At 43.3% G+C, this 16,277-nt stretch overlaps 1 protein-coding gene across 1 annotated transcript; it reads left to right on the top strand.

Moving 5' to 3' along the window:
* Positions 1–5,399: 5,399 nt before the first annotated feature.
* On the top strand, positions 5,400–7,401 carry LOC105922478 (acyl-CoA-binding domain-containing protein 4-like; the record flags this gene model as incomplete). Its single annotated transcript, XM_036141359.1, is given in 3 exon segments — positions 5,400–5,614; positions 5,748–5,795; positions 7,069–7,401. Coding segments are annotated over 3 exon segments (392 nt in total), but the record flags the coding sequence as incomplete, so codon positions are not given.
* Between the last annotated feature and the right edge of the window lie 8,876 nt (positions 7,402–16,277).

The raw sequence follows: 16,277 nt of genomic DNA, 5'->3' as shown, positions 1-16,277 counted from the left end.
ATAATGCTGTATCAAACTTTAAAGAGTCTGTCCCCTGTTTAATATCCTCAGTATTGCAGAAGTGCCCGGCAGATGGCAGCAATGTTCTTTCTTCCCATTCACAAATAGACACCTTTGTTAACGGTGTGACTTCTTCATTGCGTTCTGCATTAGACAATGTAGCCTCCTTTGAAAAAGAAGGTGATTATTCACTGGAAGCTGGCTCCCTGGTGTAATTCAGAGCTGCGTTCCTTAAAGCACAATGTTAGGAAATTGGAGGGAAAATGGCGCTCTACACACCAAGAAGAATCCTACCTAATCTGGAAAGGAAGTCTATTGTTGTATAAAAAGACCCTTAGCAGAGTTAGAGCATCATTAATTGAGGAGAATAAAAATAATCCTAGATTTCTCTTTAGTACAGTTGCCAAACTTACCCAGAGTCACAGCGCCGTTGATCCATCCATTCCCTTAGCTCTTAGCAATAATTGATTCTATTAAAAATAAAATAATTGGCATCCTCCCAAACATGATTACCTCGTCCTCAGTAAGTGAGGCAGCGTTGGAGGAATCTTTAGAACCTGCGCGGTGTTTGAATTGTTTAAAAGCAGTAGAGCTTTCTGAGCTATCTAAAATTTTAGCGTCATCTAAACCTTCTACCTGTATGCTAGACCCGATCCCAACCAAGTTGTTTACGGAGGTATTCCCTTTGATCGGTGGCCCTGTTTTAGACATGATTAATCTATCCTTAGTAAATGGATATGTACCACAGGCTTTTAAAGTAGCTGTTATTAAACATTTACTTAAGAAACCTTCTCTTGATATAGATGAGCTAATAAATTACAGACCTATATCTAATCTTCTTTTCCTATCTAAAATTCTTGAGAAAGTAGTTGTTAATCAACTATGTGAACACTTGCAAAGTAATGACCTACTTGAGGAGTTTCATTCAGGCTTCAGAGTTCATCATAGCACTGAAACAGCTCTGGTGAAGGTCACTAAATGATATTCTCATGGCCTCAGATAATGGACTTGTGTCTGTACTTGTCCTGTTAGGTCTCAGTGCTGCATTTGATACAGTTGATCACAATATTTTCCTACAAAGACTTGAGCATACTGTATGGATTAAGGGGAAAGCATTAGGCTGGTTTAAATCCTATCTGTCGGACAGATTCCAGTTTGTTCATGTTAATAATAAATCTTCTTCAAACTCTATGGTCACTTGTGGAGTACCACAGGGTTCAGTCCTTGGACCAATTCTCTTTACTATATATATATGCTTCCGATTGGCAACATTATCGGACAGCATGGGATTAATTTCCACTGTTATGATGATAACACTCAGCTAAATTTATCCATAAATCCTGATGAATCCAATCAATTACTTCAACTACAGGCATGTCTTGATGACATCAAAAGCTGGATGACTTTAAATTTTTTGCTTTAAATTCTGACAAGGCAGAAGTTGTAATCTTTGGACCAGAGTCCTAAAAAAATAAACGTCTTAATTAATCACTTAATCTAGGTGGCCTTAATTTGGCCCCTGGTAATAAAGTAAAAAGTCTTGGTGTTATTTTTGACCAAGACATGTCATGTAAATCCCATGTTAAACAGGTTTCCAGAGTTTCCTTTTTTCACCTCTGGAATATCGCCAAAATTAGAAACATTCTGTCCAGGGGGGATGCTGAAAAACTAGTACATGCATTTGTTACTTGAAGGCTGGACTATTTTAATTCTTTAGTATCAGGAAGTCCACAAAATGCAGTTCAAAGTCTTGAATTGATCCAAAATGCTGCAGCAACAGTTCTGATGAAAATCAACAAGAGGGATCATATTTCTCTAATTTTGTCTTCCCTTCATTGGCTTCCTGTTAAATCAAGAATAGAATTTAAAATTCGTCTTCTAACATATAAAGCCCTTAATAATCAAGCTCCATCATATATCAGAGCTCTGATATACTTTTAAGACTAATTTTAAAACTTTCCTTTTTGACAAAGCTTACAACTAGAGTGGCTTATGTTGCCCTGACCTACCTATGGGGATGTTCTTCTATGGGCTTAGGCTACTGGAGGACATCAGGATCTATTTTTCTCACTCTATCAAATTCTACTGTTGTTCAATTATGCATTGCTTGTCATCGTTTCTGTAACCCCCAATCGGTCGAGGCAGATGACCGTTCATACTGAGCCTGGTTCTGCTGGAGGTTTTTCCTTCCTGCTAATGGGTGGTTTTTCCCTGTGGCTCTACGCTTCTTCAGGAGTGAATGCTGCTTGTCGGGACTTTGAAGCAATCAACTGGTTCCCTTATATAGGAAATGTTTTTGACCAATCTGTATAATCTGACCCAATCTGTATAATATGATTGATTTTGATTTTGTAAAGTGCCTTGAGATGACATGTTTCATGAATTGGCGCTATATAAATAAAATTGAATTTAATACTTTTGAGACACCATCTGCATCCACATCAGATCGATCTCTTTGGGCTCCTTTGATTGGCTCCATCACATAGTGGGTGTGGGGGACTGTGGGCTGTGTGCTGTGGGTCATGGAGGCTGATTCGGGTGATGCCTAGGTCTTGGGGCTCTGGGGGATGCTCGTAGTGGGGTGTCTGGTGGGTCTGGCCCACCAGACACCCCCCCCCTGGTGGGGGACCTAAGGGTGGGCTCCAGCGGCTGCTTGTGATGCTCCTGGGGGGTTCCATGCTGACCGACGTGGGTTATTGGCCTGGTAGCTGCGCTACTGCTGGGTTCCTGTGGTGTGTCATCCTTCGGCGGGTGCCCTGGCAGGGTCTCGGGGGTTTGGGTTCTGTGGAGTATGTCGCTTGGGATTTGGGATGATGTATGCCTGGGTATCTGGCCCTACTGGGGCCTCTGGTGTGCTGGGGGCCTGTTGAGCTGGTAGGGAGGTATGGACATTACCATCTTATGGCAGATGCTCCCCCCTTTAGGGGTTTGCACTCTGCCAGTGGAGGAAGGGGAGGGAGGGGGAGGTGTGTTAAGAGTTGTTAGAATGTTAGTGTTGGGGTGGGATTACATTTTCAGGTGTGTGTGTGTGTGTGTGTGTGTGTGTGGGGGGGTTGGTGGGATGGGGTGGATGTTTGGTGGGTTTTGTGTCCGGCTACCTATCTCGGTCCTTGTTCATGTTATCTCCCAGAGCTGGTTCTTTCCGGGGAACAGGGGTCTGCATGGTTCCAGGCCTCTGGGTCAAAGAAGGGAAGCTGTCAAGCTGAAGAAGGAGTCCTTTCAAAGCAGCTGGTGTGTACCGGCAGTCACAGCGGCAGGTGGCTCGGCTGATCGGTCATCTCTGGTGCTGAGGTCACTCAGCTTTGTCCCGAGTACCTGAAGGCGCTGGTTGTTGTGGGGCTGTGTTGGTTAAAGCGACTCTGCAACATTGTGTGGACATCGTGGGCAGTTTCCCCTGGATTGGCAGACTGGGGTGGTGGTCCCCCTATTTGAAAAGGGGGACTCGGAGGGTGTGTTCCAACTACAGAGGAATCACACTCTTAAGCCTCCCTGGTAAGGTCTATTCCGGAGTTCTGGAAAGTAGGGTCTGTCGGATAGTCTAATCTTGGATTCAGGAAGAGCAGTGTGGTTTTCACCCTGGCCGTGAAACACTGGATCAGCTCTACACCCTCAGCTGGATCCTGGAGGGTGCACGGGAGTTTGCCCAATCAGTTTACATGTGCTTTGTGTATCTGGAGAAGGCATTCGACCATGTCCCTCTGGGGTTCCTGTGGGGGTGCTCCGGGAGTATGGCGTACCGGGCCCTCTAAGAAGGGCTGTAAAGTCTCTGTATGACCGGTGTCAGAGCCTGGTCCGCATTGCCAGCAGTAAGTCGGGCTCATTTCCAGTAAGGTTGCCTTCTGTCACAGATTCAGTTTATAACTTTTATGGACAGAATTTCTAGGCGCAGCTAAGGTGTTGAGGGGATTCGTTTTGGTGGCCTTAGGTTCGCGTCCCTGGTATTCGTGGATGACATGGTCCTCAGTGCGTAATCTACAGCTCTCACTGGAGCGATTCGCAGGCGAGGGTGAAGAGGCAACAGCTGATGAGAATCAGTGCCTCCAAATCCAAGACCATGGTCTTGAGCCGGAAAGGGTAGAGTGCCTCCTCCGGGTTGGGGAGGATGTGCTGCCCCTAGTGGAGGAGTTTAAGTATATTGGGGTCTTGTTCATGTATGAGGGGAAGATGGAGTGGGAGATCAACAGGCGGATTGGGGCTGCATCTGCTGTAAAGCGGGCGCTGTACCGGTCTGTTGTAGTGAAGAGAGAGCTGAGCCAAAAGGCAAAGCTCTCGATTTACCGGTCGATCTACGTTCCTACCCTCATCTATGGTCATGAGCTTTGGGTCATGACCGAAAGAACGAGATCCTGGATACAAGCGGCCGAAATTAGTTTTTTCCGTAGTGTGTCTGGGCTCTCCCTTAGAGATAGGGTGAGGAGCTCAGTCATCCGGGGAAGACTCAGAGTAGAGCCGCTGCTTCTCCACGTCGAAAGGAGCCAGTTGAGGTGGCTCGGGCATCTGGTTAGGATGCCTCCTGGACGCCTCCCTGGTGAGGTGTTCCGGGCACGTCCCACCAGGAGGAGACCCAGAGGAAGACACAGGACAGGCTGGAGGGACTATGTTTCTCGGCTGGCCTGGGATCGCCTTGGGATTCCCCAGAGGAGCTGGCCCAAGTGGTTGGGGAGAGGGACATCTGGGCCTACCCACTGAAGCTGCTACCTCCGCCACCAGACCTTGGATAAGCGGAAGAGAATGGATGGATGGATGTATGGATGGAAGGACCTCTGGGTCAGCCAGGAGGTATGGTGTGCAGGTTGGGGTTGGTGGTGTTGGTTCTGGTGTGCTGTTGGCTCACGGGCCCTGTCCCTGGCCCCCGGGCTATGGTGGTGTGGCTTGCGGAGGCTCCCTCTACGGGTGTGTTTTTTGGAGAACGGGGGTGCCTATCAGAGTCAGTAGGGGAGCTGGCTTCCTGGGTGAGCATGCGGCTTCTCAGTCCTTTCCTCCCCATCCCCGGACTCCTTCCTTTGCCTGCTCCATGATGCTGCCACACACGTAGGGCATTGGGGAGGGGGGCGTTGCTGAAGGGTCCCACTTTCTGGCGACGTACCTGACCCCAATTTTATTATGCATTTTAGACACTTTCATTCAAAACATTTTCACAACACAAATATATGTAGGGCATTGTTTGGGGGCGCAGGGGGTGATGGGTGAATTCTTGAGATATTGCTTATATTTTCACATACTGTTCTTTTCTCATTTTGTCATCTGGTTCATGCTATGCTCCACTCCCTTCTGCTGCATCCATAATTTATTTTTGAGGTTGTTTGGGACTCAGGAAGTTGTTGCTTGTGGGAATTACTGTGGTCACAATATTGTCTGGTGGTTTTATTAGCTTTCAGCCAACCTTGTATGATCCATAGGTGGCATTCTACAGAGAAGCCTTTGGAATGGAGCCCCAGGCGGCGGTGGTGGTGGATTAGGACGAGGAGGTGGTGATAGGTCAGAGGGAGCAGCAGAGAGGATGCACGAGACATACCTGCAGCAACAGATAATTCTGGCTCTACAGAGGCTCAGAGAGGACATGAGGAGCGTGGTGGACAGACTGGAGGTGGTGGAGAGATTTGCTACCACTCATGTAAGTTTGGGTTTTTGTTTCATTTCATTTGTTTTTTTTTCCCATTTTATTTAGTTTGATGTGTTGAGTACCTGTTGACAAATGTTCCCTCAGTGATCTGAAGTGATTGTTGGTTTGTGTCTGATCCACTCAGGGCTCAGGCTGGAGACCATGCCTGCATTGTGCTGCAGCTTCACAGCAGGCAAGTAGCTTTTTGTACCAGTGTTCTGATACAAGATGCACTTTGATATTGGACCATAAAATCTATTTCTGAATGTTTATTTTGGTCGTGAGTTTGCTCTGTTAGGAATCAAGCTCTGAGAACCGTTCAAATATTTGGATACCCTAACTAATTTCGTTATTGATTCATTGTATCGCGTGATTAATGCGTCACTCGCCATGTCACAGAGCCGTTAACCTTATGCAGGCATTTGTCAATGCTAGCTGACACACTCTTCGCCAGGTGGTGGTGGTAATGCACACTGAAAAGATGTTTGCTAACCGCCAATAAACTCAAGAAGAAGAAGAAATGCTAGCTGACTGGCTGCAGAGCGACATCAACAGGTGGCATTTTCAAATACTGCTTCTACAAATGACAAGAGCACCACAGTGACATAGGACCTAAAAAATGTCTGCACCATCAACACCAAGTCAAATTCCAAGTGCAAACCTACTTGGCAATAACCGTTTCTGATTCTGATTTTAAAATAACATGGAGTCATTTATGAGTGTGAAGAGAGCTAAACAGCAGGGTAAGTCGTTTCGATATCTAACGTTTGTTCATTTTCAAAGTAAGGAAACGCAAATAGCGCTGGGCTCGAGGCTATGAACAGAGTCCTGCGCGGTCGAAGTTGAGCTTCAGGTGCTGCTGGTAGCTCAAACTATGCGGCAGTTAGCTTTTTAGCTGGTTAATGACAAGAGCTCGTTTATGTGCGTAACTTTCCCGGATGTGATTAAAATGTCTTCAGATTAAAAGAAAAGTATTCTGAATGCAACGTTTATATGGGCTGAACTCTAACTTTAAGCTTTGTCAAAAAGAAAAGTTTTACAAGGTCTGTTATCTTTTGTGGCTCCAGACAACTTTTCTTTGGTGGAAGAGGGAGTAAAATCGCTCTTTTAGTGGTAAAACTCTGGTCTGATTGGCAGAACAATGCTAAGCAATAAATAATCACCACTTGGCACGTGGTGAGGGGAGGATTAAACTTTTTATGTTTCTACATCTTCAGAATTGTGACCAGAATGTATATTTCAATGTTAAGGAAAATCATGGTTTCAAGTTGATAATATGACCAAATATACCTATCATAGCAACAGATTATGCTGTATGGATGCAGAAAAAAAGTTTCCAATGATTGGTCAGTAATCGGTGATGATGCTGCAGAACTGCTGAGAGGAGTTTTGACGAATGGAAATACTGTGGGATCCTGTTTTCTGTAGCAATTTATATAGTTTTTCTTTTTATTGTTTTTTTCAAGGATGAGACATGTTGGCCATTTGATGTGTCGTGTCAGACAGTTCTTCTGTTCATGCTGTGGCCGTTTGTAACACAAGGTCTGGTCTACCTGCTGAGGAAGGCTTACCAGAGAACTCGCACATCTTCATGAGGAGCGCAAGACAGCACCACCTGATGGACATGGGGAGAAATGCTCGTTGCTCGCCATATTCAGTGAAGGAGTGTCTGATTTAAGTCCCTTCACTATCTCTAAATACGAAGTTTGATCTAAACTACAAACAGACATTCTGTTTAAGGTCTGGAGTAACATAATTAGCCTTTATTAAAGTGAAATAAAGGGAGTTTAAAAAATGGCTTTAACGTTATTTTCCAGCATGTTGTTTGTTTGTTTTTCTTCTATACCTCTCCAGTGCAGACAAGGCCTATGCTGTCCTACCTCTGATTGTCTTGCTCTGAGTTTGTTTGTCTGAGTCCATTTCAACCATTCTGCGAAAGCTAAACACATATTTGTTTTGATTGGGTCCAGCTGAAGCTGCCAGCTTTGTAAACTATGCTGCGAGCTAATAGCCCCATTTAAACTACCCTTTTTTAACCGTGCCGAGAACGGTCTGAGCTCGGTAACTGAGATAACTATCGAGTGTAAATAGAACGCAAACTGAACTGGACCGTGCCAGACACAACCGGACCGCGCTAAATCCATACCAGTTTGATAGTAGGGCTCGGCCTGGTTTTTCAGTGGCACAGTTCTCTGATAATAAAGAGTGCATGAGCAGACCGCGTCATCTCATCAGACATTCATAAAAATACTAGCTTTCAAAGGACCTCAGCCTCCTCAGGAGGTGGAGGCGGCTCTGGCCCTTCTTGTACAGGGCGTCGGTGTTGTTATGTAATGCTTATAACTTCTTATAACTAATAACTATTTTACCTGTTACTTAAATTCAATTTTAAAATAACTATGCTTTTTTGAAGGTGGTTTTGATAATCCTATTCACATCGTTGACTTATTTTCCGCAAATCCTGCAGCAAACGGGTAAAAAAAAGCTGTTGCTGATGACCTTGAAGGACAAAACCGGAAGTGCATAGCACTAGCAATTTCGGGTGAAATTTAATTTAACCAAGTTATTCACTTTTGTTTAAATACAATTTGAAATGCATCAAGTTTTCCTTTGTAATTTCTGATATTAAATGTAAGAATTTTTAAAACGCCATTGCGTTTTAAATTTGGCAAATTTGATATACGAAGTCCTCATGCAATGCCATAGGGGGGAGTGATGATGTCATCGGCCAAAATTAAAATTCATAATATCTGCGAAACAAAAGCAGCACAAATGCTAATTTTAATGGCACAAATAAAGCACTAAAAGATTATACCAGTTTAGTTAGATTCGGAGCAAAATGGGATGGTGAACTCTGGATGACCTTAACTAATATTCTTTAATATCTCCAAAACCAAAACGGTACAAATGCTAATTTTAACGGCACAAACCTGCAGAAACGAAGCACTAACCATTCTGTCTATTTAACCAAGTTTTTTACGTGGGTGGGGAGTCAGCTTCACTCAGCTGTTTATCAGAGTTGAGCGCATGCCAGACAGGTTTTGAGAGCGCGTGTGTGATGTTTAAACGCTGAAAACCTCACTTCCGCTGGGATTGGTTCCTGCGCACTCAAATCAAAGGCACAAATCTAACAACATATATTCTTCGCTGTTTTAAATATACCCTGCAAAAACGCTGATAGACTTTTGCAGATCTTGCCCTGTTATTGTTACAGAGCCTGAGAAGAGCTCAGATTCTAGCTAGGGTCGGGCGATTTTTCCCTTTTTGAATAACTGCGCACGTGCAAGGTTGAATTTATATCTTTACTTTTACGTTTGAAATGCCACCAAATCCTGATAAACATTGTTCTTATATGTTTTAAATGTGTTTTATTGCCTGGATGTATGCCTGGATGTTGTATTCAGACCAATGTTGATACCTGTACTGTACTACAAGGTAATACAGGTCAGAATAGGACAGAGTTATTCTTTAAAATATCTTGCTGGAAAAAGATAGCATACGAAGTCCATTACTTTTTTCCATAATGATTAGGAATATCTTGAAAGATGTACAAAATGGGTTTGGGTGTTCTCTTTTTGCAGATGATGGGGTAATTTTGTAACCTGACTCTCGCCAGATGTATGTCGCTCCTCCTAGCTTCACTCACTCACATCTCCATAGGAATTGCCTTTTTTGAAGGCTGGGCCTTATAAAAAATCCTTGCATATGATTGGATAAGCCACTTGTCTGTCATCTTTATCGACGTGCTATTTCAACCACTCACACCGAAGCCAACCCGTGACGCTGTGAGAGCGACGCAGGAAAAAAAAATATTTTTTTCTTGTGTTTGCGGCTCTAGTGACACACGTTCTATTGACAGTGAGCTGACAGGAAGAGGGGGGAAGACAGGGGGCAATGCGCCGCGGGTCGGAGTCGGACCTGGGCCGACCACGTTGAGGACTAAAGGCCTCCTAAGATGGTTTGCGCTAACCACTAACCGCTCCGGGGCGCGTCCGCAGCAACAAAACTTGCCAAATCCGGTCGGGAGAAGGGCGAAAACATCGTTTCCACCGACAAAAGCCTTCAGAGCCGTTCTCTGATGTTCTTTTAATGAAACAATATTAGGTAGATTGGACAACACGGAAGAAATAGCAGCATCAATGTTAATGCTTGCTTCCTCGATGCGAGCCGCCATTGCTGTCAAAACAGTCTCATGTCACGGTCGCTTCTCCACTACGTCACATCTATAAAAACTCCAGCCCTGCGTCCTGATTGGCTAGACAATAAATTCGGTTGGAGAAATCACTCTCTATGGGAGATGTCCCAGATGGATGTGAGTGAAGCTAGGCGGAGCAACATACATCTGGCGAGAGTCAGGTTAGTAATTTGGGTCAGAGGTCAAAATATTGATTATATTTTGAAGAAATTACAAACAGCCTTTAGTAAGATAGAAAACGTCATACAAATTGGGATTAAAAAAATCTAAAACAGTTGTCTTCAGGTGAAAAAAAATTATAGTACGATGTTTAAATTGTATAATCAAGAACTATAAGGGGTTAAAAACTTTATTTTTCATGGTTTATGGTTTGATGAAAGAATTACATATTCAGAAAGTTATTGATAAGAGCAAGAGAGTTTTGAATGTCATGAGATTGACTGGACATGAGTGGGGAGCAGACGGAACTGCTTTGAAGGCTGTATATACAGGTTTTATAAGTTCTGTAATAGATTACGGTAGTGTGGTGTATAGGTCAGAAGCAAGTACATCCCTTAAAAATAGTATATTCAAACACCAGCTTTAAGAATAAGAGAGCATTTAAACAACTTATATTGTAGCATTGCAAGTTGAAACTGGAGAAATGCCACTAGAAATTAGAACATAATTATTCTTAAATTACTGGCTTACTTTACAGGCTTCTTTTGTTGGATGGTCAAGATCATCAACAAAAGAAACTTTTCAGCTGTGCTGTAAAAGGGAGAGGAGACAAACAGGAAGTTTTGGATGGATGGTGCAACAAAAAACAAAAAGACAAACTAGAACTGCAAGCAGTTATTGACGGGTTCCAAGCCCACCCATGCCCCGCCCCCTTGACTGGAACATATGGGCTTCAGCACACCTCTTTGAAACTGCCTGCTAGACTTCATCACCGACAGACCTCAGTTGGTCTGGGTCGGACAGAATACCTCTGATGTCATCACCCTCAGCAAGGGCTTTCCTCAGGGCTGTGTCCTGTTATGCCATAATATGCCATGATGAATAATTGATCTCGGATTGGATTCTGAACAGTGGTGAGTTTAACAAAAGAATTCCATTCTGGCCGCAACATGAGACACTCAAGGCTTGGATGGCCCCTTCTTTCCAGCAGGAGGTCAGCTGTGACCCCTGCTTGCAATAAAACCTTTCTTCCACAGACACAGAGCTCTCTTCTTCTTCTGCGACTCCTCCTGACTCCAAGCTGCTGAGACACACACCTCCAAAAACCCTCTGAGGACCAGCACTCAAGAAGAGGGGGTAGCCATGTGACTGAAGGCCTCCAGGAACCATCCATGGGGCCTGGAAGAGGCCGCGAGCAGAGTGAGAATGAGCCTTTCTGAAACTCAGTTCCTCCCTGGCATAGGGGGAAACTGCCAGCCGATTCAAAGATAAGTCTCTCACTTCTGCTTAAAACAGATGCCGAAGTGAAGGGATCCGTCTATGCCAGCTTTGTTCTGCTTTCTCAGCGCATTACAGACGGAGCTGGTTCAAGGCAACGCAGAGCTGAAAAGCCGGCACAGAAGCCACCTCCCCATGCCGAGGAGAAATCTACTTAAATCGTGACTGCAACCGGGGTCAGAGAACGCGGCAGGGACCAGGCCTCCGACCCCGACAACGCTGTTAGCTCATGCTACAGAGCTAACCCTAGCCCGCCAACAACTTCCCTCCTTCAACGCTCCTCCCGTGAATGGCCAAAGCTGGACAGAACTGACATGAGACAGAGGTTTGGGCAGCGAGATGAGGGTGAAGTTAAAATGTTTATTGGGAAAAGATTTGTAAATCTTTGTGACCCATGGTGTTTAGAACAAAGGGCTAACCGGTAGGTCGCGCTAGCCAAGCTGCTATTAGCCTTGCTAGCATCCGGTTTCGGACATTTCAAAAGTGTCATGGTTTAAGTTTTGTCTGGCTTCTTTCTTGTTATTTTGCAGTTCACTCAGCTCTCCCTCGCTCAGCTATTAGTCACACCTGTCTGGACACTAATTAGTCTTTATTCCCGTCACCTGTCAGGCTCCCTTTATAAACTCACCTCAGTTTATTCCCATCACCTTTATTCCCGTCACCAAGACCCAGCTCAGCTCTGTTCCAACTCAATTCTCAACTCCTGTTCACGACTCCTGGGTTCCGTTCTGCTCTCAAGTTCCAACTCCTGTTCTCAACTCCTGGTGAGCCGTTCTGGTCTCAAGTCCTCGGCTCTGATGTTCTGGTCTCAAGTCCTCGGCTCTGATGTTCTGGTCTCAAGTCCTCGGCTCTGATGTTCTGGTCTCAAGTCCTTGGCTCTGATGTTCTGGTCTCAAGTCTTCTGCTCTGATGTTTTGGTCTCAAGTCCTCGGCTCAGATGCTCCGTCCTGGTCTCAAGTTTTCGGCTCCAGAGTTCCTCCCGGTCAGTCTCTCAACACACCTCCTGCTGGCCACCTTCTGCACCCTACACCTCCGTCTGTTGTAAGACTCTGGGTTCCATCTTCATCCATCTTCCACACTATTCAATAAACTCACTCCTAAGAACTAGCTCTGTGTGTGCGTGCTGTGTCCGGGTTCATCCTGGAAAAATATCATAACAAAAAGGAGTTTGTTTTAAAGCATAAAGCGTAACTGTTCTGCTCCGCCATCCTCCAATGGTGTTATCTGCCTTATTCCCGAATCAATATGGTATACTAATGCCGGTTTTCAAGGCAATTTTGGCAACTTTATGTTGTAACCTCTTAGCCACCGAGTTGCTGCAGCGACCCCATGCGCCCGGAGGGAGAATCGCATTAACAAACTCGGTTGTAAGGGTTTAAATGATTTTACAGGACAAACCGGTCCTCAGAATATTATTTTAACAAATAATGTTTTGTTCAACATGGGCTTTGCATTGTGAATGGATTGAAATACATGGCAAATGTTTTAACTCCATTCCATGTTTTTGTTAATCAGATCTGCAGTGAACCAGGATTCACTGAAGTATTCTGATTATGACCAACCACTCTTGTTTGTCTTTTGTTTGTTTTTGCATGTAAATAGTCCCTTAGCTTAGCTTATTTTTATCTTCATTTTGCTTAGTAGTTTAGTTAAGTTTCACTAGCCTAGTAGAGAGGATTTATCAATCGAAATATTGTGTTAATTCAGGTAAACAGCATTACACGCCGATGTTCTCTGGATGTTCATTTTATTTCTGTTATTAAATTCTTGGACTTGAAAAGAAGTTGTCACTCCTTTATTCTATGTGTGTGCAGGTTTTGCTGTTAAAAGATCGCTAGTGCTCGAATTCATCCCTTTCAACCATTGTCCTGATATCAGTTTAAGAGCTGATCATCACTAACCTGACTCCGCCAGATGGATTTGCTCCGCATATCCATCTGGAAAACTTCCGTTGAAGTAATTTTGGGAAGAGGCGAAAATACTGGTTAGCTGATTGGCCTATGTTGGTGATAGACAGGCCAAATAAACCAATCAGATCAACAAAGCATATGACGTACTAACAGCGGCGACGAAAACACAACCACACGCTGTAATGGTTTAAGTTTTGTCTGGCTTCTTTGTTATTTTGCAGTTCACTCAGCTCTCACTCGCTCAGCTATTAGTCACACCTCTGGACACTAATTAGTCTTTATTCCCGTCACTTGTCAGGCTGCTAATACCCCTGATCTGTTGCCACCTGTGTTCACCTCTTTATAAGACTCACCTCATTCTCGTCGCCGGTCCATAGTGTTCACTCCCGCTCCGTCTCTGCCAGAATCCTTGTCAGCTCAGTTTTTTGTTACAGTCAGCCAGAAGACTTACTTCAACTTTGTTTTTTGTTCCAGTCAGCCAATAGACTTTCCTTCAGCTTTGTTTTTGTTCCAGTCACTGCCTAGATCCAGCTCAGCTCTGTTCCCACTCAAGTTCTCAACTCCTGTTCACGACTCCTGGGTTCCGTTCAGCTCTCAAGTTCCAACTTCTGTTCTCAAATCCTGGAGAGCTGTTCCGGTCTCAAGTCCTCGGCTCAGATGTTCTGGTCTCAAGTCCTCGGCTCTGATGATCTGGTCTCAAGTCCTCGGCTCTGATGTTCTGGTCTCTAGTTCTTAGCTCAGATGCTCTGCCCTGGTCGCTAGTCTTCGGCTCCAGAGTTCCTCCCGGTCATTCTCTCTCTACACGCCTCCTGCCGGCCAGCTTCTGCACCCTACACCTCCGTCTGTTGAAAGACTCTGGGTTCCATCTTCATCCATCTTCCACACTATTCAATAAACTCACTCCTAAGAACTAGCTATGTGTGTTCGTGCTGTGTCCGGGTTCATCCTAGAAAAATATCATGACACAAGCTCTTGCCGAAACCAGTCGGGAGAAGAGCAAAAACATCTTTTCCTCTGAGAAAAGCCTCCAGAGCTGTGTTTTGCTCTTCTTTCAGTGAAGAAATACTCTGTAATTCCGATAAAACTTGCTCGATAGCCACGCTAATGCTAGTTTCATCGGCTGAAGCCGCCATGTTCTTTAGACTGAACTGTCGCGCTTCTCGGTGCGTCACACCGCAACCCGCCTCAAAGCCAACACTGATTGGACGTTCGTTTGGTGAACTGCTCCAAATTTTCTTTAACGGAAAGTAGCCAGACTGATCTGCGAGTGAAACCTTGAAAGCTCGCAAGATCAGGATGGTCTCACGAGGCTAGATGATCACCAGACAATACTTAACAGAGAGTTATTTATGAAACATTACATAACTTTAAACAGTGTATAATTGCACAACAGTCCTGAGCCCCCTGCTGTTCATCTTGATGACACATGACTGTGTCCCCAGGTTCACCACCAATCACATCGTGAAGTTTGCAGACGACACGACGGTGGTGGGCCTGGTTAGAGATGACTCTAGCTTCTTTTGCTGCTTAATCTACATGTTCATTTTCTTTAATTCCATAATGTGCCGGTATCCATACAAAATTTATAATTAAACCCATCATATTTATTCTATACAGTGTCTGTTGAATTTCTATTAAAATATCTGGCCGGCTTTCTGAGTGATTATACTGCAAACTAACTACAACTAACTGAACTACAATCTGAACATAAGACTGATCTTAGTGGCTTAACTTCTTCAACCCATTAAACAGCTAATAATATTGCAATAATTTCTCTTGTATAAACTGAAAGTCCATCACTCATTCTTGTCCTAATTTTAACATTAAATTCTGGTACAATAAAGGCTACTCTTATTTGATTTGTTATATTTTTAGGGGCATCTGTATACATTTTTACATTAGTATAATATTTATTAATATATTCCTGTACTATATAAGAGTTTAATATAAATTCCTTATCCTTTCTTCTTTTCAACAAAGTAAAACCTACCCTAGCATCTGGAAGTATCCATGGTTGTATAACTGATAATGGAACTGTTTGACTTATACTAATCTGATCTATTTTGAATTCTGTTATTTTTTCCTGCACAGTCCAACCAAAACTTCTAATATCTTTTACTTCTTTTTCCCAACAGGGTTTTATTAACTGCAGAGTTGGATGATCCTTTCTATGACCTTTTAAGTTAGCCCAATAATTTAATGTTAATTGATCTCTTCTAAATGCAAGTGCCATTTAGAAGAGAGCAATTTAAGACAGATTAGCAATACAAGAGAGATTTTAAATCCCCATTTTAATGACCATTCTTCAACTTTAAAAATAGCTTCTTGCATCTTTTTAGTAATAAATTCCAAATTCATTCCTCTCTTCCACATAGCTCCATCATCATCAAAAAGAGAAAAACCCATTCCATTATCTATATTTTGAAACACATTATCTATCATTATCGAAAATAATAAAGGACTTATTATACTTCCATGTGGAGTACAATTTTCAACAATATATTTCTCAGAATGATAATTACCTATTTGAACTTGTATTTGTCTTTAAGTTAGAAAATATTTGATCCACCAATACATCCTACCTGTAATACCCATCTTTATAATTTTAATTATTAAACCTTCTTTCCAAAACATATCATTGGCCTTTTCAATATCAAAAACACTGCTACAATACTTTCTTTATTATTTGAGCTTTTTTGATTTAAAATTCCAATTCCTCCCTCTTCAAGTTTACGCTCCGCTTAGAAACATCACGGGATGTGACGTAACACACGATGTGCCCAAATATGGGCAAAATGGCCGCCCTGTTCACAGCTCTGGACAGTCAGAGCTCTGGATGGTGAGAGATGTGAACAGATCACAAACTTCATAAATTTGTTAAAAATCAACGGTTTGCTCTAAAATTCTGAAAATATTCATGGATCCCAAAGAGTGCTTTATCTAACTAGGTGAGTTTTTTAAACGCCCATTGAAAAAAGCGTTTCAGATAAAAAAAATATTAGTCTTTATAGTCTTGCACATGTGAATTTCAAAGTCTTTTAAATAGTTCAAAATCGCCTGGATTTTTACCAAACTGAAGTCCACGTTTAGTCTATATATGATTTACAAATAGTGGCCATTTTTATTGGGATTG

The sequence above is a fragment of the Fundulus heteroclitus genome, chromosome 1 (assembly GCF_011125445.2).
Source record: "Fundulus heteroclitus isolate FHET01 chromosome 1, MU-UCD_Fhet_4.1, whole genome shotgun sequence".
NCBI classification, from domain to species: Eukaryota; Metazoa; Chordata; class Actinopteri; order Cyprinodontiformes; family Fundulidae; genus Fundulus; species Fundulus heteroclitus.
The sequence above is the reverse complement of the archived record's forward strand: the minus strand, read 5'-3'. Positions and strand labels throughout refer to the sequence as shown.